The sequence below is a fragment of the Lupinus angustifolius genome, chromosome LG20 (assembly GCF_001865875.1).
Source record: "Lupinus angustifolius cultivar Tanjil chromosome LG20, LupAngTanjil_v1.0, whole genome shotgun sequence".
NCBI lineage: Eukaryota > Viridiplantae > Streptophyta > Magnoliopsida > Fabales > Fabaceae > Lupinus > Lupinus angustifolius.
In genome coordinates this window covers 20,243,339-20,265,633 of record NC_032028.1, presented here as the reverse complement: position 1 = coordinate 20,265,633, position 22,295 = coordinate 20,243,339, and the positions used below count along the sequence as shown (strand labels likewise).

Here is a 22,295-nt window from a genome sequence, read left to right as displayed (position 1 = left end):
ATACATATATTTGCAAAGCAAATATCATAATATATGCTCTCACTTATAAATTGTTATTGCAAGTACTTATTATATGTATTTCTGTCTGTATCTACATGTATGGGTATTATTGTTATCAATAAATTTAGGTATCATATAAAGAAAATGTCATATTTTTTATCTAAAAAAAATGACAATCGAGTACACGAGATTCTACTTAGTGGGGTATGAGAAATATAGATGTATACATTTCTCTCGTGGAAGTTGAATCTATGAATTCCTAGTGACTAAAAGCGAGCACACCATTGTATATATCGTGGCTCACCCTCTATTTTTTAGATATAAATGGAAGCAAATTGAAATAAGAATAAAATTAAAATTAAAATCCATCAAAATATTTTTTTAATTACAGATATCATCCATGTTAGGACAAGATTATACCAACCATATTTTCCATAATCATAATAAATACATGCAATCGCATAAGAGAATCGACGTCTTCTTAAAATATTTTGATACTTAGTGGAAATAGATATAACTAAAACAATTTTATTATATGAAAATATTTTCAATGAATTTATAATTTTCAAAATAAAAAATATATATTTTAGAAAATTTAATAGTTACTGTTAAAAAAACAATTTAAAAAGATGAGAAATGATTTCTTGAAAACGGAATTCGAGAAAAATTTGTTTTGAAAAGAAATTTTACCAAAAAGATTATCTATTTTATTCGTGATTATCATTCATTGACACCTAGAGTAGGATTAAGCCTTTCATGTTCAAAAGATATGTGCATGTTCTTGCCTGATCTCAAACTGAAAAAATTGGTTGCTCTTTGTTCACTTGAATATAACTGTTTTTACAGGCAAAGTTTTTAACCCTATGGGAAAGAATATAATTATCGATATTAAATTCAAGTGTTCACCAACGGGTGTTGATTTAAGTGATACATGTTTGATTCTTCTTAAGCAAGGTCTTGGTTCGAGTCTTGTGCATGAAAAAATCTGCTGAGAAAGTTAACCCCATATACCTGTGGATGTTCTCAACTCAGACATGATTGCCTTCAGTACGAAGTGAAACCAAAAAAATAGAATTCAAGTGCTCACACTTAATGTCCCATAATTCTACCAATGGGATTAATATGACTCGATTTGAGATGAATAACAATGCTCTAATTGGTTGAATGATTCTCTTTCTGCTTCTTCAAGTGGTTTATCATGTAAGTTCCAAATCTAAAACTTCATCACTTCATTTATCTTTGCCTATATTTTGTTTATCATCAAAGATAATAAAAACCTATAATGAAAATTTTACAATGTCTATCATATAGAGAATCTATTTTGTAGCTTTTGCTTAGACATTCCATATGTCAAGAGCTATGATTGGTTAAAAAAAATATATTGAAATTAAAAATATAGTTATGAAGTATTTTTCTAACCAATCACAACTTATAATATATAAAGTGACATATACCACATAAATGAAGTTGTGCTCCAAAGTTTAAGAAAATAAATATGCACCATAACTAACAACTATAACGTTTGACCTAGGAAGACCCTTCCTATCTAAAGAATTCAAATGTAGATTATTTAAATATCTAAAGTGGGATTACTCCAATGTAAGGTGAAATTCATAGAAATATAATTTTAATTACATCAAAAAGAAGAAAATTCATCTCCAAAACATGTCAAATAAAAATAATAAGTGTACATCCCTACTTTAAAGCTCTTACAATAACTGTGTTTTCAATCCATAATCTCTTGATGGCTAGTTCATGCAAATTAAAGGGAGAGGATGAAGTGAAGTCTAAACATATATTAAACTTATGGGAATTCTTCCTTAATAGATGGAAGATCATAACCATTGAATCTTGGTAGTGATGACATTTCATAAGTTTTGGAATTATTCATTAACTATCGAAAATTATAATGTTCAACATGCAAAGTTGAAGATAACATTTTCAACCTGTCTTGAAAATATATGACAAATGTTAATGAATAAATAATAGAATTGAAATCCATCATAGTATAAGACTAGACTATTTCAAGTAAGAGACTAGAGAGACATTGTATTCCATCATTCTACTATGTTTCATGTGTATAATATAATGATAAAAACAAATACATAGAATCAAAGTTTGTGGATCTTTAAAACTTGTTGATTGAATTGTACTTGTTTATTTATCATCTTGAAATTATTTTGCTTTTAACAATCCAATTTGTATTTCAATGCACATTGTATTGTTTCCTTGCCTTGATCTTTATTCCTTGAAAGATGAATTGCTTTAGATTTTTTTTAATGTTACTAATCTAAACAATATCAATCATTTCATTGCATTGTAATGCATTACCTATGTTGGATTCTTCATCTTCTTGCATAATGACAAAGTGGTTGTTCAATAGAGGAAGAAGGGGGGTTGCAATGGATTAAAAGATGAGAACTAATAAGAGTGATGGTGATAAAGCCTCCTAAGATCCTTGCAGTGATTGCATGTCCAAGGCAGTAAGGGAGGGTCCAGGCAATACAGATGGATTCTTCGGCATCGGCAAACATCACAGCTCTGGAGCAGATCCTCAGGTTCCCGACCACGGCAAACTACGCAATCACCTGACTGTATAACCATAAGACAAATCATATTCCATGCAAAATGTACACAATGAATGACTGGAACATGTTATGAGAAGTACATTGTTAAAGAAAATCTAGTATGCAAAGGATTCATAGATGCCCTATTACTGCAACATGCAAAAGTTGTTTACAAATTTACTTAGCAAATTTGGATACGGCCTCCATTGGTTTCATCTTATAAGATTTTAAGACAGTGGTAGTCTAGTGGATATTTGACTAGAGAGTAGCATGGAGTGTTCCAAGAGTAGAAATGTCAACTGTGTATGTAATCTGAGTTGTTATTCCAAATGTTCCCAACTATTTTACCAATAATAAACTCAAAATTGACAAGTACCAGATAATCTCTGCTTTCTTTCTCAATTCACTTTTTATCCTTTTACTTACACATCCATTTCAAAAATGCATCTAAAAAAACAAAAAAGATAACAAAAATTGTCCCCATTGATTGTACATTAAACATTTTCCTTCTTTCTCATTGCAGAGAAGTGCAATGTAGAAGAATGTCAATATTTACGGGAATTATCACAAAAATGTCCATTCACAAAATAATAAAAGCAAATTATGTTCAGATATATTTTTTTTATTCTTGTTCATGCATCATTGTCAACACCCAATTTTGGTTGACACAACAATTAACATGTTCAATCACAAACTAATATAATCCATCAAGTTTCAATATTATGAGAAATCCTTGAAAATGATCTAAATGCCGGGGGAAACTCGAGTTTTCTTTCACCTCCATCATATGGTATCACAAAAACATATCAAACTGTAAGATGTGTAAGAAGTACAAACTATCCAACTTAGGCAAAATGGTATATGATGGTCGTGTGAAATTCCTCCAGGTCATTCAATTCATATGATAGGCACTCAATAATTCCGAAACACAATGCATACAACTCATTCTTTCTATAGAAGTTTGATTGCCAGGCATATAAACCCACCAGAATCTAAAAGACTGAACTATCTTATAAAACCACCAAGCCAGCAAGCAGCAACCACTACTACAAATACATGGCAGCTATCTCACCCTAAAATTTCACCTCTTAAACAACACCCTTCATTGTCCACCTGTCTCTTTCTCTAGCAACTTCTTTCCACTTTTTCAAGTTTTCTATCATTTTATGATTCTTTATTTGTTTCAAACACATGCCCTCCATAAATTACTCCCGAGTCCAAACCCAAGCAAGATGCAACTCTTGTTTAAATTACTATGGGAAAAAATAAGAGAAGAAAATAACACAATACATGCACAACGAAGAATCTAGTTAAATGGATAAGCATACCTCAAAACCATAATTGGGTAATTCTTGAACCGTGCGGACAAAAATATCTGAGGTTGACTTGCCAGATGGGATTGTCTGGGAATATACTTTTTGATCACCAGTGGCTGCATCCTCAACTTTCTTGAACATCACAAAACTTGCCTTGCACAATGGGCAGGTTGAACTTTTTCCCATTGAAGTCTATAAATATTGATAAGCAATTATGAAATAAAAGAAACATTCAACAGGCATTAGAGTAAAGCTGTACTGGACAAACAAGGTTTACATGATCCAGTCAACGTTCCCCATGAAAACCTTACTGTTGCATGCAGAAATTAAAATAAATAATACAACAACAGGCATTTCTAACCAGTAGAAGGAATGAACATAAAGAGCAAAGATGTTAAAACATCATTTCAATATCGGGGATATATTGGTTCTGAACATAAAGGATTAATTGTTGTGTACTTGTGTCTCTTTAAATAAAAGAGGTGTTGTATAAAATCCTGACCCATTCAATCTGTATTTGGATAAGTCGCGTCTCATAATAGTAAGTTTTGTACCAGAGCTGACATGATTTAATATGTAAAAAAGTTGAGTGACAATAGCAGATCAAAATGTAATGTGATTAAAATCTTTAAGTACGCATTTTTTGAAACAGCTTTACAGTTAAAGGGGAGTTACAATACCTTGGCCTGAATAATGTTCAAATATACATACTAAGTTACTACCAAAATGGTTCAACTAAGAAAAACAAAGCACAATTTTGTTAGCTAGGTGGTTCCTCAAATTCCCAATAAGAAACCAGAAGGCAAACTATTAGTTGATGAATCAAAGCTAAATAAAAAAAAATTGGTTAAAATTTAAAACGTGCAATCTATTCAAATGAAAATGGCATGCAAGAGCAGATTATACAAATCAATTAATACGCTTTCAATAATAAGAATGAAAAAGAGAAGAAAAGTAAAGGCATACCCTAAGATCAACCCAACTCTGGATGCATGTATAACAATACCGATGTCCACACGGCAAAATTCCTCTTGTAGAGCTGTACTCTTCGAAACATATAACACATGACAACTCTTTCGAAGTAGGTAAAGCACTAACAATATCAATCTGACCACTATCTGTGAAATTCTCAGCACTAAAACAAACTGATGTTTGTGCCATAGGTAAAGAATCTTCTTCAAACAAAGTGGAATTTGTATTGGTAGATACATTATTTGAATCAACTATCTGTTCAATGCCATATGTAGCTATGTTGACAGCTCCACTTTGATTATGTAATCTGGCATCTGGTCCTTCTCTATTTTCAAGACTATTTTCGTTGTTGACACCACCAGAATGACTAGAGGTAGCTGCAGCATCAGTGTGCACTCTATTTACTCTGGTAAGTTGGTCCTCTTCCCAGGTTAAATCCAAAATGATAGGATCCAAGACAACTTCATCTACAATATTTTTCGCTATCCTTCTTCCTTTATGAGAAGGTCCAGCTACAGTACTAGCTCCATTATCACTGCACATATTTCTTTTTTGTTTCCGCAATCGACTAGAAGAACGAGAATTTAACTCCACGTGCTTAACAATGGAAAAATCAGAAGAAAAAAAATACAGATTAGCAAGCACTCTAAAAGAGCCAAAATTTAGTCATTATTCATTTACTTGGTCTGCCAGTATAACATGGACATAAGGATTTTAAAGACCCTATATGAGGATATGTTCAAGATGCAGCACATGCAAGTATTCTAAAGCACCTGCATTGAGAACAATAGATAGTCAAAAGAGTTCTTTCAATGAATCAGCTACTTCATATTGCGAAGTCTAGATTTAGGCAAGGATTTGTGGAAATTTCATGAGTGATTGAGACTTGCATGTTGTATTTATACATAAACAATACATAAATATTATATCTACAAAATCAATCAATGATAAACTATTTCTAGACTATATGAGTGTGCTAATTTACATATGAATCATATTGAACATTCGCTAATTATAACATAGGTATTTTGCATTAGCTTGCTTAAAGTAATTTCTAATGTCCATGAATATATCAAGCATATGATACTCTTTTCATTTTATCGATCATATTAAGGGGAAAACACATACAAATAGCAAAGTATTTGCGAGGAAAGCAATCATGAACAGCAAATAGACAGTTATTCGAGTTTGAGACAAATTAGAGATATTGGCAACAAGTTACCACTTACCAGGAAATATTATTGCATACCTGACTACCAGAACTTAAGTCAGTTGTTTGCTTTTCAGAACCAATATCATATGACCTGTCACTAATCATTTTCTTCCTTTTCAAGCTATTTGCTTGAACAGTGTGTGGAGGATCTTTCAGTAACAGTGGCCCTGCTTCATGACCACTAAAAAGATAAAATAAAAGTGAATTTAAGATCAATTGTTCTCCATATTTTACTGCATGCCAGATTATTTGGTAAATCATGTAACGGTAAAATGAATTCCTACATAACCAAGTAAGTGCATCCAAAAAATTTCAAACAAAATAAAAATCTTACTAATAAACATCAGCAAACTCCATAGTGGGTCCATAAAAAAATCTCATCATACAATACAAAATATTCAGACTACAGTACATCAAAACTTCAAGGACTGAGTTTCGCAGAAGTTGTTGCTCTAATACCATGTCTCAAGGACCAACTGTCATAAAGATCAAGCTATGAGGTTGGAGCCTATCTATGAATGGTTTTATACCTCAAATAGAAACTAGTAAAATGATGATTTAAATTATGGCATGGTTCAAAGCAAAACTAGCTCATATTAAATCGACCAGTTTATGCATTTTCAACAGCCATTTTAGTTCTTGAAGCAAAATGTTGGTGTTGAGAAAAGGTAGCTTATCATGTTTTATTTTTCTTTAAAAAAATTAATAAAATACAAGCACTCGAGTATAATTCAGAAGTAAGGAGGATTCCAAATTCACCTTTGCCAAATATAAGAATCTTCTGGCACACGCTTTCCTTCCCTTATGCAATCTTCAATCCATCGGTGGTTGACTACAATTATGTTGAGCTTTTGGGCAATATCAAATTTTTTTCCTTCGAATTTCCAACAAACCTAATCACTCAAATTCAGAAGAAACACCCATTAAACAGAATCATCCCCACTCATTCAGCTAACAAGTTGTTCCTTATTCTTTATCCCTCCTCTTCAGTTTAAACTCACCTCCACATTAGGCCCATTTCTTTAGCCTTAAAAAGTAATTCTAAGATACACGTAAAAAGTGATTTTTTTGAGAAACTGATAAATGAAGTTTCTCATAAAGCTAATTTTCAGCTTCTTTAAACTTCTACTTTTAAGTAAAAGTTCAACAACACTAAATATCAAAAGTCATTTTTTAATGGAAAAGCAGAATACATATCCTAAGTAAACAAATTCGGAACACTCAAGTACTCAACATAAATCCATCATTGATACAAGTTAACAAATAAAAATAACTCCGAATAAACCAGAAACTCAGCTTTTTTGAAAAGAGTCACTTTTACAGAATTGCTCCAAACAAAAAGGCTTTTACGCACATAAAATTGGAACATTCAACTCAAATCAATCACTGATACAAACAAAATAAACTGACCAAGTGTGTGATTGATTTTGATTCCATCCTCCCAACATAACTAGCGCCGGAATACGAAATCAACTTGATGAGATGAAATCGCTCCAATCCATGGTAACCACTCACTGTTGCAACCACACTTTTCATATCTTCAATCGGAAAAACTGCACATTCAGCAATAATAGCATAAATTGTATTGAATGAAACTCTAGAATATGGGTTATTGTGAGAATGAATGAGTTAGTGAAGTATAAAGCAATAATGTTGGTAAATAGTGAAAATTGGTAGAGAAGATAAAGAATGGAAAGGTGAATGAGTGAGAAAAAGAGAGACTGTGAGATTGATGAGGTTCTTCTGCTTCCATAGCATTCCACTGTTTTGCCGCAAATCAATTTTTTGAATTCTCCATGTTAAGCATGGGATCACCTTACACTATCAATCATCCACAAAAAATGTATATACATTTGATTATCAAACACAAAAATAGAAATCTTAAATAACTTTTAAATTTACCCATTTAATTTAGGATGAATGATTGAGATTGAATGTAATCAATAACTTAAACGAGTATAAACGAATCCTCTTTATTTATTTATTTATTTATATATATATATATAAAACTTATATATTATCTGTATACATTTTATTTATATATATATATAATGTCAACTTAAAGATTTATACTTTGCATCATTTTCATTTTAGTATTACATTTAATATATATACATTGACAGTGTAAGTATTTTTTAAACTGTCAGTCAATCATCCACCATTGATTTGTTAACCACTATTGACTCTTAAACAAAAGTAATACAAATCAATGGTGGATGATATGCTGACAATGTAAAAAATCTACACTATTAGTGCATGGATTTTAAACTATTTAAAAGTGAGGGATGATGGATAAAAACTCTAATTTTTAAGATACACATTGTAATACAAAAATATATTGTTTTCGTACTACTAACAGTATCCTCTCATTTTATTTTTGGGTAAGAAACTAATATTTTTTGAATTTTGTGGTTAGCCATCCTAACAAGTGTCACTCTTAAGATTCAATTATATAAAAATAGGTCACCAATAATTGGTTAAAAAATTTATAGTGTATAATATTAACCTCGTATAAGCAAAATATAATTTTCACCTTTTGGTTTTTTTTAAAACATAATTTATATTAGACAAATGCTAAGGGTTGAATATACATACTTGATTCCTTATACCCTCAAATAATCATGTGGAATGATAATAGAATGATGAATGAGAAATAGACAAGTAAGATAATAAACCATACCAAATTAAAAATTGTGGGGCTTTTACTAAGGTAAGAAAAAGAAGTTTTTGATTAATCAATATATCTTATTATTGTATGAGTAAAGAATTATTTTTTTCAAAATATGTGATTGCATATATTAATAGATGTAACTTCTAAAAATTAAACATTTAATATTTAGCTTAATATAATATTTAAGAGTCAATAATGTATTGTACTACTAAACCAACAATTCAAGGTATATGGTAAAAGATGTGGGAAAATTATCATTTTTTCTAACTTATCATGTCATATCCATCAACTCACTAAACCATGGAATAGGATAGGATTATCATATTTGCTTTTATCACAATTGATCAATTATTTAATATCACATGTATTATTTTTATGTTAGTTATATAAGACCAGACATTCTAAGTTTAAAAAATATATAATAATGTATAATTAATTGATAGTTTAAAAAATTTAATTTTAACTCATCATAAACATTTCAAAAAATCATGTACAAGGCTTACCTAAAATATAAAAAATGTTAAGTTTTCTCTTTATATTTCACATCAAGGAGTTGATTGTTTTCTATTACGAGATTTTGAGATATAACTTTATTTTATTTTTCTATTATGGAATTCAATTTTTCTTGTGCATCATATAAATTATTGATAAAGTAGAAATCAACAATAATTATGGAAAGTGGTAATGGTCGATGATTCAAGAGATGATAAGATCTTGAATGTAATAACTAATAAAGAAATAGGTGGTTGAACCATTGATCTTTGTCTTTTTGCAATGTGGAAATATTATGATTATATAAATTATCATTTAACTTAATTAAATAATATAGGACTATCAAAAAAAAAGAAACAATTCTTCAATATTTTAATGTCTACTTTACTTTAAACATTTATTATTACTTTCTACTAAAAGTAGTCTTGAAACAAACACCTTATGTCAAAATAAATACTCTCAAGTCTATTTGAGTTTTTTTATGTATTATTAGCAATTAGTGCTAAAAAATAAGGTCATGCCATCTTTGTCTAATGTCAATGTGTTAGAGTATGATAGTAGGTCTTACATTTCTACATATTTAATTTTTAACAATCATAATTTGAAGCAAGTAATGATAGTAATACACAATGAGAAAAAAAAATATACACTGACTAAAACCTAAAATGGGATGACCACAATAACAATTACAAGACAAAAAGCTAGGGTGTGTTCGAATTTGATGATGAAGAGGAAGAAGAAGTGAGAGAACCGTGAGGTGAGAAGAATATTGGGTTTGAGAGAAAGAAGGAAGAGGAGGAGAAGAAAGAGAATAGAAAATGAAATATGTTTTGTATTATTATTATTAAACGAGTAATGCAATATGCTCTATATTTATAAGAGTAGAGAAGAGAACTATAATATATTTGGACAACTATAGGGGTCAGATACATTATGAACAAAAAAAAGAAAAATAGCCCAAATACATTAAGTGAAAATCAGTTACAAAAATAGTTACACTAAAACTCAACTACTCTAATATTCCCTCCTAAATTTGGAGCCACCATGATCAAGTTGAGCAGTACATAGATTGGTCATATGGAGCTTATCTTGAAGAAGAAGAAATATGGAAGTAGAGAGAGGTTAGTGAGGATATCTGCAACTTGATGCTAAGAGGAAACATGCTCAACAAGTAACTGCTTGTCCTTTCTCTGGCCCAAAAGGTTAAGCTCAATATGTTTGGTCTTAGAGTGTAGAACTGAATTTCTGGAAAGTAAGACAATGCTCATATTATCACAGTAAACAACTACAATAGAGGTCTTGAACTGCAATTCTTGAAGGAGACTTTGGATCCAGATCATCTCACTAGCAGCAAGAGTCAAGTTGTGATACTCTGCTTCAACTGTGGACTAAGCAACCCATTCTTATTTCTTTGACCACTAGGAAACCAAATTAGGACCTAGATAAACACATGCCCCAAAAGTATATTTTCGATCATCAGAGGCCTAATCTGCATCACAATAAGTGTAGAGAGAAAGAGGATGATGAGGAGATATCAGTCTTAATAATAGACTATGAGTAATTGTTCCTTGGAGATACCGTAAAATCTACTTTAAAGCTTTCCGGTGTTCCTCTTGAGGTTGTGAGAGAAACTGACAAATCTTACTGATACTATGCGAAATCTTTGGTCTAGTAATTGTGATGTATTGTAAGGCCCCTACAAGAGATCAGTACAATTTACCATCCTCTAAGAAATTGCTCCCATGCCTAGTAAGTTTGCATCCTCCAACCATAGGTGTAGGTAGACTCTTCATATTATCCATATGAAATTTTTGTAATAAGTCCTTGATGTATTTAGATTGAGTAAGAAGAAGGGACCCATTCCGATGTTTTTGAATTTGAGTGCCCAAGAAATAATCCAAAGTACCAAGATATTTAACAGCAAAGGCAAGATTCATCTTTTCAATAAGTTGCTTAATCAAAATGGAAGAAGTACTTGTGATTATGTTATCATCAACATAACACAACACAAACAATTTATGTGTAGAAGTAGTCAAGAGAAACATAGAGTGATCACATCTGCACTTTCGGAAACCAAAGGATAAGAGAGTTCCTGCCAGTTTATCAAACCAGGCCTTGGGAGCTTGTTTGAGGACATAGATAGCCTTGTTCAACTTGCAAACTAAAGTGTTATCTGAGGTCTTGAACCCCTCTGGTTGTTGCATGTAAACTACCTCCTCAAGTACTTCATTAAGAAAAGCATTATTGACATCAATTTGTTGAACATTCCATCCATAGGTTAGGGCTAAGGTTAACACAAGCCTCAGAGAGACTGGTCTTACAACATGAGAGAATGTCTCATTGTAGTCAAACCTAGGTTTTTGATGAAACTCCTTAGCAACCAGCCGTGCTTTGCATTTATTAATGGCACCATCAGGATTTTCTTTGACCTTGAACACCTATTTGCACCCAATAGCTTCTCTATCCTTAGGTAGAGGAACCAAATTCCAAGTGTCATTTTTCATTAAAACATCAAATTTTGTTTCCATAGCATTTCGACACTTAGGAAGAGATAAGGCAATCTTTGCTGATTTTGGCTCAACATAGGCAATAAGAGCACTAGGAGAAGACAAAATCCTAGAGTGAACAGTTTTTGACAATGTAAGCATCGGGTGAGAATTAATGGACAACACCTGACTAGGACCATGAACCAGTGAAGGCTGAGACACAGACATGGATGAGGATGGACTGAGAGACTTGTGAGAAGGAATAGTAGAGAACGAAGTGGGGTTGGAGGTAGTAGCTAGAGTAGAGGAAATATGTAAGGTACTTATAGGAGGAAATTGAAACACCACCGAGAGAAGGATACACACACTACTACTAGACTGGTGGTTAGATGTGGGAGTGAAAGAAACAGTGTAAGGAAACTTGGTCTCGTTGAAGACAACATCACGAGAAACATACATTCTACCGTTAGAAGAAAGACACTTATATCCTTTGTGATGTGAAGAATACCCTAGAAAAGTACACTTTTCTGACTTATATTGTAATTTGTGTTCGGCATAAGGTCTTAAACAAGGAAAACATGCGTAACCAAAAACTTTTAGAAAAGTGTAGTCAGGATGGGATTTGTATAGACATGTGTAAGGTATATTACCCTCAATAGACTGACTGGGAATTCTATTGATGAAATAGACAGTAGTGTCAAAAGCATACTCCCAATATTGTAAAGGGAGAGAAGCTTGGGCAAGCAACGCAAGTCCCATTTCTACAATATTCATATGTTTCCTTTCGACCATCCCATTTTGATGATGAGTGTGTGGACAGATAATTATATAATGAATACCGAGAGTTTTTAAAAGGAAACAAAATGACAAAACTCCCCACCCCAATCAGTTTGGACAAAATTTAAGACTTCCTTAAATTGAACTCCAATCATAGTATGAAATTGCTTAAAAATACTAAGGGCTTCAGACTTTTGCTTGAGGAGAAAAAACGAAGTGTATATAGTGCAAGAATCAACAATAAACATATAGTATTTGAACCCTGAAACTGATACAACCGGAGAAGGTCCCCAAAGATCCATAAACACCAACTCAAAATGAGTAGAATAAACCGTGTGTAAGGGTCCTGAAGGCAAACAATATAATTTACCTAAAGCACAAGCACTACAAAGAACAGTGTTGTTTTTATTTATGAGAGGAAGTTTACAGTGTTTCAAAATATGTTGTACAACTTCTTTATTTGGATGACCTAGCCGAGAATGCCATAACAAATACAAAGTATCATTCCTAGAGTTTGTATATGTGGAAGAAACATCAAAATTACAACACGAAGGTACATTAGGACTAGTAGTACTAGAAGCCGAAGATGACAATGAGACTGGAAGTTGGAGATCGGTGAAGACATACAACCCTTCAGGATAGAGAGTTTCCTATAGAAGTATGGTACCATCAACCTGAGATTTTACACAGCAATAGTGAGAATGAAATTCAAAATAAACAGAATTGTCCTTGGCAAATTGACTAACACTAACAAGGTTCTTGGTTATAGAATGAACCGGTAGTAAATTTTTAAGAGTGAGGACACGTGAGGGGATGTAAGGGGATTTAAACTCTGATGTACCAATACTTGTAATAGTAACACCATAACCATTACCCATAAAATGTTGTCAGATCCGGATAGGCCAGCAGAGTGTATCAAATTCGACGAATCAGCAGTAATGTGATTTGTCGCTCCAGAATGAGGATACCACAATTGAGATTTGTAAGCTTACGGCTCCATAACAATCGAATGATGTTGAAGGTTGGGCTGCCCCTGTGCTGGATGAAAAGAATCACAATGGGACTGAGCAGATGACATAGGAGCATGCCCTAAAACAGAAGGTTGTCGATATCCCAGATGCAACATAGGAGAAACATTATTTCCATAGGGTCCTGAATAGTTTTGCTGAAAATGTGAGGGAGCATAGTGAGTGGAGGCAGGACGCACAACCTGAGTCGGGGAAGCATACTAGCATACTGAACAGGAGAAGCAGGAATTTGTGTCTGCATTATTAAATCAAACTGATACCAACATTGCAAAGCTTTATGACCAGGTTTATAACAAAGCTGACAGTGAACAACACTTCGACCATATCCTAAATGATACCCCCTGCCACGTCCAGGATAATTTTCGCGTCCTCTACTAGTATGAGGAGCCCCAAGCTGATATTCAGTGGAAGAATACTTATATCCAGCAGGTGAATCTTGCATAATTTTTGAAGGAAAAACAGCCTCTGCCTCATAACGAAGATTCTGAGGTTGATGTCCAGAGAACTGATTCTTGAGGGAAGAACTAGCAATATTAACCGAAAACACCTCATTAGTGGGAGGATGAATCCTCTCCAAATCAATCTCGGGAGCCATTAAAAGAGACTCAAGTTAAATAAACGAGCAAGACTCGGTTCTATTATTGATCGTGGTAACAAAAGATTCATACTCGGAAGGAAGACCTTCAAGCACTAAATGAACTTGTTCACGACTGAAAATTACCTCACCAACCGCAGCAAGAGAGTGAATCAACACCTTTATACGAGACATGAACTCAGTAACAGTTTGAGTTCCTTTCTTAATGGTGCGAAGCTCAGAGAGAAGAAGTTGGCTTCAACTGATGAAGCTCACGACCTTCTTCTGAAAGAAAGCGAAAAGGAATCTAAGGATTTACAACAAATCTTTCAAGCCGATGTGAAGCTATAACGACTTCAACCTATTGTTTCTAGATGAAGTATTTTTTCCTCTAAAAGCTTTGCTGAAACGTTGTGAGAGAACGTGACCATCGCTGGAGGAACCACCATCAAAGGTCGAGGAGAGAGAAAAGGTGACATCGGCGGGAAAAAATTCATGAAGCTTCAAGATCTATAAGCTCATGATATCTTGTTTGAATTTGATGATGAAGAGAAAGAAGTGAGAGAACCATGAGGTGAGAAGAATATCGGGTTTGAGAGAAAGGAGGAAGAGGAGAAGAAGAGAAAGAGAGAATAGAAAATGAAATATGTTTTATATTAGTATTATTGAATAAATAATGCAATAGGTACATGCTCTATATTTATGAGAGCAGAGAACATAACTGTAATATATCTGGGCAGGGGCAAGATACATTATGAACAAAAAAACAAAAAAAGAGCCTAGATATATTAAGTGAAAATCAGTTACAAAAATAGTTACACTGAAACTCAACTTCTCTAATAGGTGGAAAAAAATGACAATAACATGAAGGATCTTTATAATATCAAGGGGAAAACTAACATGAGCCTCACAATAAAACTTTTATTTTCATTTATCATTTCACAAATATGCATTGTTTCTTCAGTTTTATTTCATATCAAATAACTAATAACTCGTCTCATTTTTTTATTAGTTTTCCCTTTAACATTTCCTCCTACTTTCTTTACCCAACAACATACAAAAGTGTGCTTCATCCTTCCCAAAATAATGATATAAAATTGAAACAAATATGAGAAGGGGGAGAACACTCTAATTCAATCTTATAACATGATTGTTTTATGTAAGCAAGATATTATGTCAAAGCTCTAAAGATATATCTCTCAACAAGCAACTTCTATCTAGTCCCACCATGCACATTATAAATAAGAGTATAATATCTATGCAATGTCAGAGTAAAGATTTATACACAATCAGTGCATCATCTACAATTTATTTAAATTACTTTTTTTCTTAAAGAGTCGGTGATGATTAAATATGAATGATGGATGATAAGGTAACAGTGCTTAAAACTCATACACTGTCAATACATAAATCTTTTCTATGTAAAGATAGATCTAGTCATAGTCATGACAGAAATGTGTTTTCATGTAGCTGTGGACCAAAAATTTCTCAAAACCAGTCATATATAAACCTGAGAGTCTAATCATTCAGCTTTGAATGACACACAAGATTTGAGAACCTGAAGTTTATTATGGCATCATATGCTCTCATCTCCTGGGAGGGTTTGCTCCTTGAGGCACATTTTCATATCCACCTCCACCACGAGTGGGTGGTGTCCTTGACCCATAAGGCATATTGGGTATATTGTTCATTGTCGGAGCATGTCCATGCGGATCGGCAACACCTCTTGACTGTGCATCATAGCTACTTGCTCTTGACGCATCGTAGCCTGGACCTCCTCGCTGCACTTCATAACCTGGACCTCCTCTCTGCACTTCGTAACCTGCTTGACTTCTCTGTGGATCATAACCAGTTCTCTGAGCATCAAAAATTGCCGCTCTCTGTGCATCGTAAGTAGATCCTCTAACTGCATCATAACCGGTCGACCTCTGAGCATCATAAGTTGCCCTTTGAGCATCATAAGCAGTCGCTGCAGATGCATCGTAAATAGGCCCTCTCAGAGCATTGTAACCAGTGTTTACAGAAGCTGGGACAGGTGGAGCACCAGCAGCAGTTGTAGTAGCATTGCCACCGCTGGCTGTGGGGAGGGAACCATGTCCCTACAAACAAAATGAAGGACAGAGCAAGGAGCATTATTATTATTAATATTGTGGCAAAGAAATTAAACTATTAAAGTGACTACATTAAAATCGGACAGCTGAAATGTTTCCCTTGTTATTGTTACAAATAACATAGGGTGGACTTAACACAACGGTAAAGTTGTTGCTTAGTGACCAGGAGGTCATAGGTTCAAATCCTAGAAACAACCTCTCTGCTTGCGGGGGTAAGGCTGCGTACATTTACCTTCCCCCCGACCCAATAAGTGGGAGCCTCGTGCACTGGGCCGCTTGTTTTACTATTACAAATAATATTTTATGACTCATTTAAAACACAAGAAAAACAGTTGACCACAACATCTATGACCTGTCTAAAATACTTGTAGACAAGTCCAACTTTCTCTGGGCATACATGCATAGTTGTCCATATCCTTATCATGAAAACAATGTGACAGATATTCCAACAAACATGACACTTCTATATCTATAGTCTATACTAATTCTTAAACTAACATTTCTGTTTTATTAAAACTCTCTGATAGAATGCTGAATATTGCAGACTAATGAGCAACATCTTATGGAAATCAGATCAAAGTATTTACGGGTATTCTCCAAATTATAGGAGATATAAACATACTACTGCTAAGCATTTAGGTTTGAAAAAAATTAATGTCAAGTTGAAAAATGGAGAAAATAATCAGAGATTAACATTAGACATTAGACTAGAATGCTTGCACCCTCACAAGAAATTTGAAAGATAACACATAGGGTGCACACACCTGGGCAACAGCATAACCATCTTCATATGCATTTTGTCCATGAGGAAGACCAGAGGCCTCATTCTCATGAGTTCCCGATGTGCCACCATAAGGCCCACCTGCATTTTATCGGATACCATAATCAATCCATAAAGAAAGATTCCGAGAAAAGGCTCTGATAAGAAAATGTGACAGAAGGAGATACATACTGCTTCTTTGATCAACAATAGCAGTTTTTGTAAGCTCTGCTCGGAGTTTTTCCACTTCTCTAGACATAGAAGTATAGTTCTTTTCCATCACCTGAAGTGACTCAAGGTGGTCATTGTATAATTTCTTTTCATACTCAAAAGTGGCCCTGAATGATTAGAAGTCAGAAGAAAAAATTGTCAGGGGCATTTCACATTGTAGATTAACACTACATTAGCAGTTAGCACGATCCATGAATGGTAGTCATTTCACAGATGAAGTATCTTAAGGACAATCTTGCAGAAACAGGTTAGTTGAATGATAAGCCTATTGACATTCCTATGGATCCAAATATCAAACTTCTAACAAATCAGGGGGAGCCACTTTTCGATCTATGAAGGTAGAGAAGAATGATCAGGGTATCTCATTTGCAGTCAGTTTTGGTCAGTCGTTTCTTAAATTCTCCATACCAGCATCATTGGAATGTGGTGATTTTAATCTGTATCATTAAGTATACTAAAAGAGCCCAAGGAAGATTATTTATCGAAAGATAACGGCCACATGACTCGTGCCTAGATTGTTGGATATTCAAATGTCAATAGACAAGCTACTTAAGGTTCACTTATGGTTATTGCATATTACATTGCAGGTAATCTGATATTCTGGAAGAGTGAGAAACAAAATGTGGTCAAAGGACCAAGTACCAAAGCAGAATATTGAGTCACAACTTCAACCACTTGCAAACTCAATCGGTGGAAACCACTACTTGGAGAGCTTCAATTCAGGGAGGTTATGCAAATGACATTTATTTGTAATAATCAAGCTACATTGCATATCGTCTGGAATCCAATGTTCCATGAGAGGACCAAACAAATTGAGGCATATTGCTATTTTATAAGAGATAAAATATATCTGGAGACATCACGATTAACTTTGTCAATTCAAATGAACATCTGGATGATGTTTTCACTAAATCCTCCAAAGTTTACCTACTTATCATTTGATAAAATGATCCTTATAAAACCTTACCCAATGATTCTCCTATAACCTTTACCTACTTTAAAAGAAGCATACACCTAAGAAAACAAATTCCATGGGATTGAGTGAGTAGCAGAGATTGCCAGATTGGTATCCAACACTTCTAGTCCAAACCGTACTTGCTCTGTATAACCCAAGAGTCCAAGACAAAAAAGGGAATTACTCTACACAAATATGCAACAACCATTCACTGGGCAAAGTGACATTTTCATAAACCAAATCACCAAGGTCACTCCAACTTAGGCTTATAATGGTTCTACTTATAATGGCTTAATTGTTCATTTATTCTTGAAAAAGTTTTATTATGTATTGATATATTATTTTAATAATGTTGTCACATGTTAATTAATGTCTTTAAAATAATTAATTATAGAATTTTCACGATAAATTATATGCAATTGACTAAGATGGTTTAATAATTACTACAGCCAAAGATCATTAGAAGCATAACGCTCTCAAATGGTTTCATGGCGCACGGAGCTCACAGTAGAAATCAAGGTAAAATAACATAAATGAAAAGATGGAAATAAAGAAGGAAAGTGAAGTGGTTATGTCTTTTGTATCATAATATCATCACATCACTAATCACAATATTATCGATAAAATTTACTATTCTCGTCATTCATTATTCTCCTTCTATATCTAGTCCCTATAATTTCAACAATTATTTTAGGGCTCAATCAATAGATCATCTATTATTTCATTGTTTTGCTGCTAGATTTCCACGAGATAAAAAACGAAGAATAATAATTTGTTAGTTAATGTTAAAATAAATCACAGTGGCCATCTTTCATCTAGTAAAACACCGATTCATTTACTAGCTTTGAAATTTAATTCATAGTGAATTATTTTATTTCTATATTTATATATATTAAACTTTGCATATGTATAACTAGACCAGGAAAAGTTTTCAATACCAGATATTAAGTTATTAACTCTATTCCTGTGACAGATTAACCTCATAATTGCTTGAATATACTAACATATGGCACATGCAAGGGTTCTTAAAAAGTCACAACATCTCCCAGTCAACCAAGTTTCTCTTCTTTTTCCTCCTGCTCCAACTATAGAAAACTTTCCACAGTTTTATGGAAAACCCCGGCATATAAAGGTTGTTCATGAAAGTGGGGATACTACAATTTTAATGACAGGAGAATGTTAATAATATTTTGTTATTCAATAATACAACCTGTATAGTTCTCAATATCATTACAATTCTTCGTGATTGTTCTACTGATATTCACCTTCTGCAATACTTCTAATTTCTTCACAAATTTACAGGTAACAGATAACACTAACACTATTTATAAAGAAGTCAAAAAATTGCAATCCTCAGATTTCCTGTTTACGGGTTTTTGAAATCAATAAATGTATAGGATTGGTAAAGCAGCAAGATGTCATTATTGTTCTTATCCTTCACCTAAGGGATACTTGAGTTCTATCATAAATATCTACAGTACATACATCACAATTGTGAGAAACGAACATTTCGTCAAATTGAAAAGAACATAAGCAATAAGTGAGAATCATGGTTATCACCACCAGACAAAAAAAAGCACAAGATTACCTGCAATGCTGATAGTCCTGTCGGAGGCGCTCAAGTTCTGACACAAGAGCTGGGATCTGCTGTACTTCCGCAAAGGTCCTTTGAAGTTCCTGACTCAACTGATTAGCCTTAGAGGCAAGCTCTTCCCTGGACATCACCAATTTCTGAGCCTCCGCATGTGCTTTCTGCAATTCAACCTTAACCGGCTCAGCAGCCTGCAGCTCAGCCTCCATTCTTGCAATATTATCTGCGACATCCCGCAGCTGCTGCTCCCTCTCGGCCCTCGTCGAGCCAATCTGCATGTCTAGCATCTGCAGCTCTTGCTGCGCTGCGGCGAGCTCCTGCCTCAAGGTTCCATGGGTAGCGGCAAGCCTGCGGTTCTCCGTGAGCAGCCTCTGCATCTCACCGTGCTGGGAAGCAAGCTTGTGCTCCATAACTTCAGGGGGTGGCAACATACCGAATGGCGAATATGGACCATGTAGAGGGTGCATCTCAGGATGCAACATGGAAGCAGACCCTTGAGGAAGAGGGTGCCTCATATGTTGAGGCGGTAACGGTATCCTACCTTTACTTCCCATGCTGTTATGGACCTAACTGTCACCCAAGCAAAAGAAAAATTCAAGATATAACACTAAACAGCTCAATTTCGATTTGAGAGTGAAAACAATGAACAAAATCTCCCACACACACACCAAAGGAATTTTTTTTCTCATTACCATATTCTACCATTAGTACTACCCATGTTATCATTATCCTAATTGTGACCTAAAAATTGAAGATACAGAATAAAATAACTCAACGAGGACACATCAATTCATCAATACCATAGCATTAAAAAACTCAATTATTGACCTAAAACTGAATAAATACTGATAAATTTTCAAGACCATAGCCTTAAGAAACTCAATCATGCAAGTATGCAACATTGGGCAAAATCATTGAACATTAATTGATATATTGTGACCTAAAACAAAATACATAAAATGACCCAATGAGGGCAGAGAACAATTCATGGGTACCATAGCATTAAAAATGAAAACTTTGATATAGAAAAAGTGAATGAAAAGTGAAATGGATAAAAGGGCATAATAACATGAAGAAGGTGAATTTTGATGCAATGAATAATGGAAGAAGAAAAGATGGTACCGAATAGAGAGAGATAGGAATTGTGATTGTAGTTGGAGAGTGAAACTGAAACAAAATGAAGAGTTTTAAGAAGAAGAATGATTAATGTATGTCTTCTCATTCTTTCATCATATATATAAAAAATCTAAGGTATTTTATTATTTTTATTAAACTCTTGTAAGATTATATTTCTATCCCAATAATGATTATAAATTAGACAAGGAGTAGAAATAATTAGGGCTCACAATGAACGGAACCAACTTGGTATTCGTTCGAAATTCGATTTATTATTTAGCTCGATAAATTTGGTTCATACCAAATGAGTCGAGTTTGAGCTCTAAATTGAGCTCATTAAATAAAGAGTCGAACATGAATTGAATACAGTTCGATTCGTTAGGTTCATAAGTTGGTTCGATATATATATATATATATAACTAATTTTTATGTTTGTTATGACTCATACATTATTTTTTATATTTATTGTTATTATATATAAAGATGGTTATATTTATATGTGTAAAAAAATTGTAGTATTATAAAAAAAATTAATTAACTATTTAAGTTGTTCAAATGAACCAATTGAGCTGAGCCGAACAGTTCGCGAACTTTAACCGAACTGAACTCGAGCTAAAAAAATAACTCGAGTCGAGTTTTGAGCCAAATCAGTCTTTATCGAGTTGAACCGAGCTGAACTCTGATTCGATTCGGTTCGTTTTAGCCGTAAAAATAATCATCACTTATGTGATTTCAATATGTGTGAAAAAACGGATATAAATCTAAAAAAAGGAAAATAAAAATAAATAAAGATTATCCAATTGAAAGTATAAAAAAACTATATACTTAGAAATATAAAGTGCATACAAACAAAGAAGTGGGTTGATAATTTGAAAATTCACATGATTTAATTAAATAATTGGTTATTATTTTTCTCTTCAATTTTATTATTCATTTAATCAATCATTTTTTATTTCTATTATTATTATTAGAGTAAATAGTCAATGAATTGTAATAATTTTTACCCTATTTATCAATAATTAATTCATCACATATTATGTATTAATCGTCATTTACTTTTAAATAAAGAGAAAAATATGTATGTACTAATAACGTATAAGTTTTATATATTGTCATTATATTATCTAGCATTGAAATTTAATTATAGTTGACTTTTCAAAAAAGATAATCCAAATAAAGGGTAAATGATGAATTACAATTTTACCCTCTTAAATAAAAATAATTCACATATAAACTTTACAAGTGTATACATATTAATTAAGACTAGACACAAGAGAGTGAATAATCATCTGAAATAGGGTTCACCATAGCTAGGTGGGTGAGTCAGACCCTATCAGATTGCTATGTAGAGGAGTTATGAAGATAGTTTTGTTTGTTTTCATCTCTTTCCCATCATATAACATACAACATGTTGCCCCATGCTTTCATTTTCTTA

At 33.3% G+C, this 22,295-nt stretch overlaps 2 protein-coding genes across 4 annotated transcripts; both read right to left on the bottom strand.

Annotated features, from left to right (window-relative positions):
- Positions 2,308–7,873, bottom strand: LOC109336536. Of its 2 annotated transcripts, none has more exons than XM_019573197.1 (7): positions 7,791–7,873; positions 7,479–7,621; positions 6,828–6,961; positions 6,105–6,249; positions 4,850–5,452; positions 3,896–4,075; positions 2,308–2,592 (listed from the first exon to the last, which is right to left on the bottom strand). In XM_019573197.1, the coding sequence occupies exons 1-7, from the start codon at positions 7,819–7,821 to the stop codon at positions 2,422–2,424; spliced, it is 1,407 nt and encodes a 468-aa protein (XP_019428742.1). In that variant the 5' UTR covers positions 7,822–7,873; the 3' UTR covers positions 2,308–2,421. The 2 variants fall into 2 exon arrangements, with proteins under 2 accessions (XP_019428742.1, XP_019428743.1); XM_019573198.1 differs by lacking the exon at positions 7,791–7,873 and having other exon boundaries at positions 7,479–7,510; positions 7,564–7,626.
- LOC109336178 (protein FLX-like 2) lies at positions 15,632–20,979 on the bottom strand. 2 transcript variants are annotated; one of them, XM_019572608.1, is made up of 5 exons: positions 20,867–20,979; positions 19,742–20,321; positions 17,160–17,305; positions 16,972–17,069; positions 15,632–16,195 (listed from the first exon to the last, which is right to left on the bottom strand). In XM_019572608.1, the coding sequence occupies exons 2-5, from the start codon at positions 20,296–20,298 to the stop codon at positions 15,683–15,685; spliced, it is 1,314 nt and encodes a 437-aa protein (XP_019428153.1). In that variant the 5' UTR covers positions 20,299–20,321; positions 20,867–20,979; the 3' UTR covers positions 15,632–15,682. The 2 variants fall into 2 exon arrangements, with proteins under 2 accessions (XP_019428153.1, XP_019428154.1); XM_019572609.1 differs by having other exon boundaries at positions 19,742–20,314; positions 20,867–20,955.

What these genes read in the sequence shown, in the direction of transcription:
- LOC109336536 (XM_019573197.1), bottom strand. Translation starts at nt 7,821, where the DNA reads ATGGAAGCAGAAGAACCTCATCAATCTCACA. An exon ending in GATTCTTATATTTGGCAAAG is followed by an intron (nt 6,250 to 6,827) that starts GTGAATTTGGAA and finishes TTATCTTTTTAG; the next exon opens with TGGTCATGAAGCAGGGCCAC. An exon ending in ACTTAAGTTCTGGTAGTCAG is followed by an intron (nt 5,453 to 6,104) that starts GTATGCAATAAT and finishes TCCATTGTTAAG; the next exon opens with CACGTGGAGTTAAATTCTCG.
- LOC109336178 (XM_019572608.1), bottom strand. Translation starts at nt 20,298, where the DNA reads ATGGGAAGTAAAGGTAGGATACCGTTACCGCCTCAACATATGAGGCAC. An exon ending in CAGGACTATCAGCATTGCAG is followed by an intron (nt 17,306 to 19,741) that starts GTAATCTTGTGC and finishes CTAATCATTCAG; the next exon opens with GGCCACTTTTGAGTATGAAA. An exon ending in TATTGTTGATCAAAGAAGCA is followed by an intron (nt 17,070 to 17,159) that starts GTATGTATCTCC and finishes GATAAAATGCAG; the next exon opens with GTGGGCCTTATGGTGGCACA.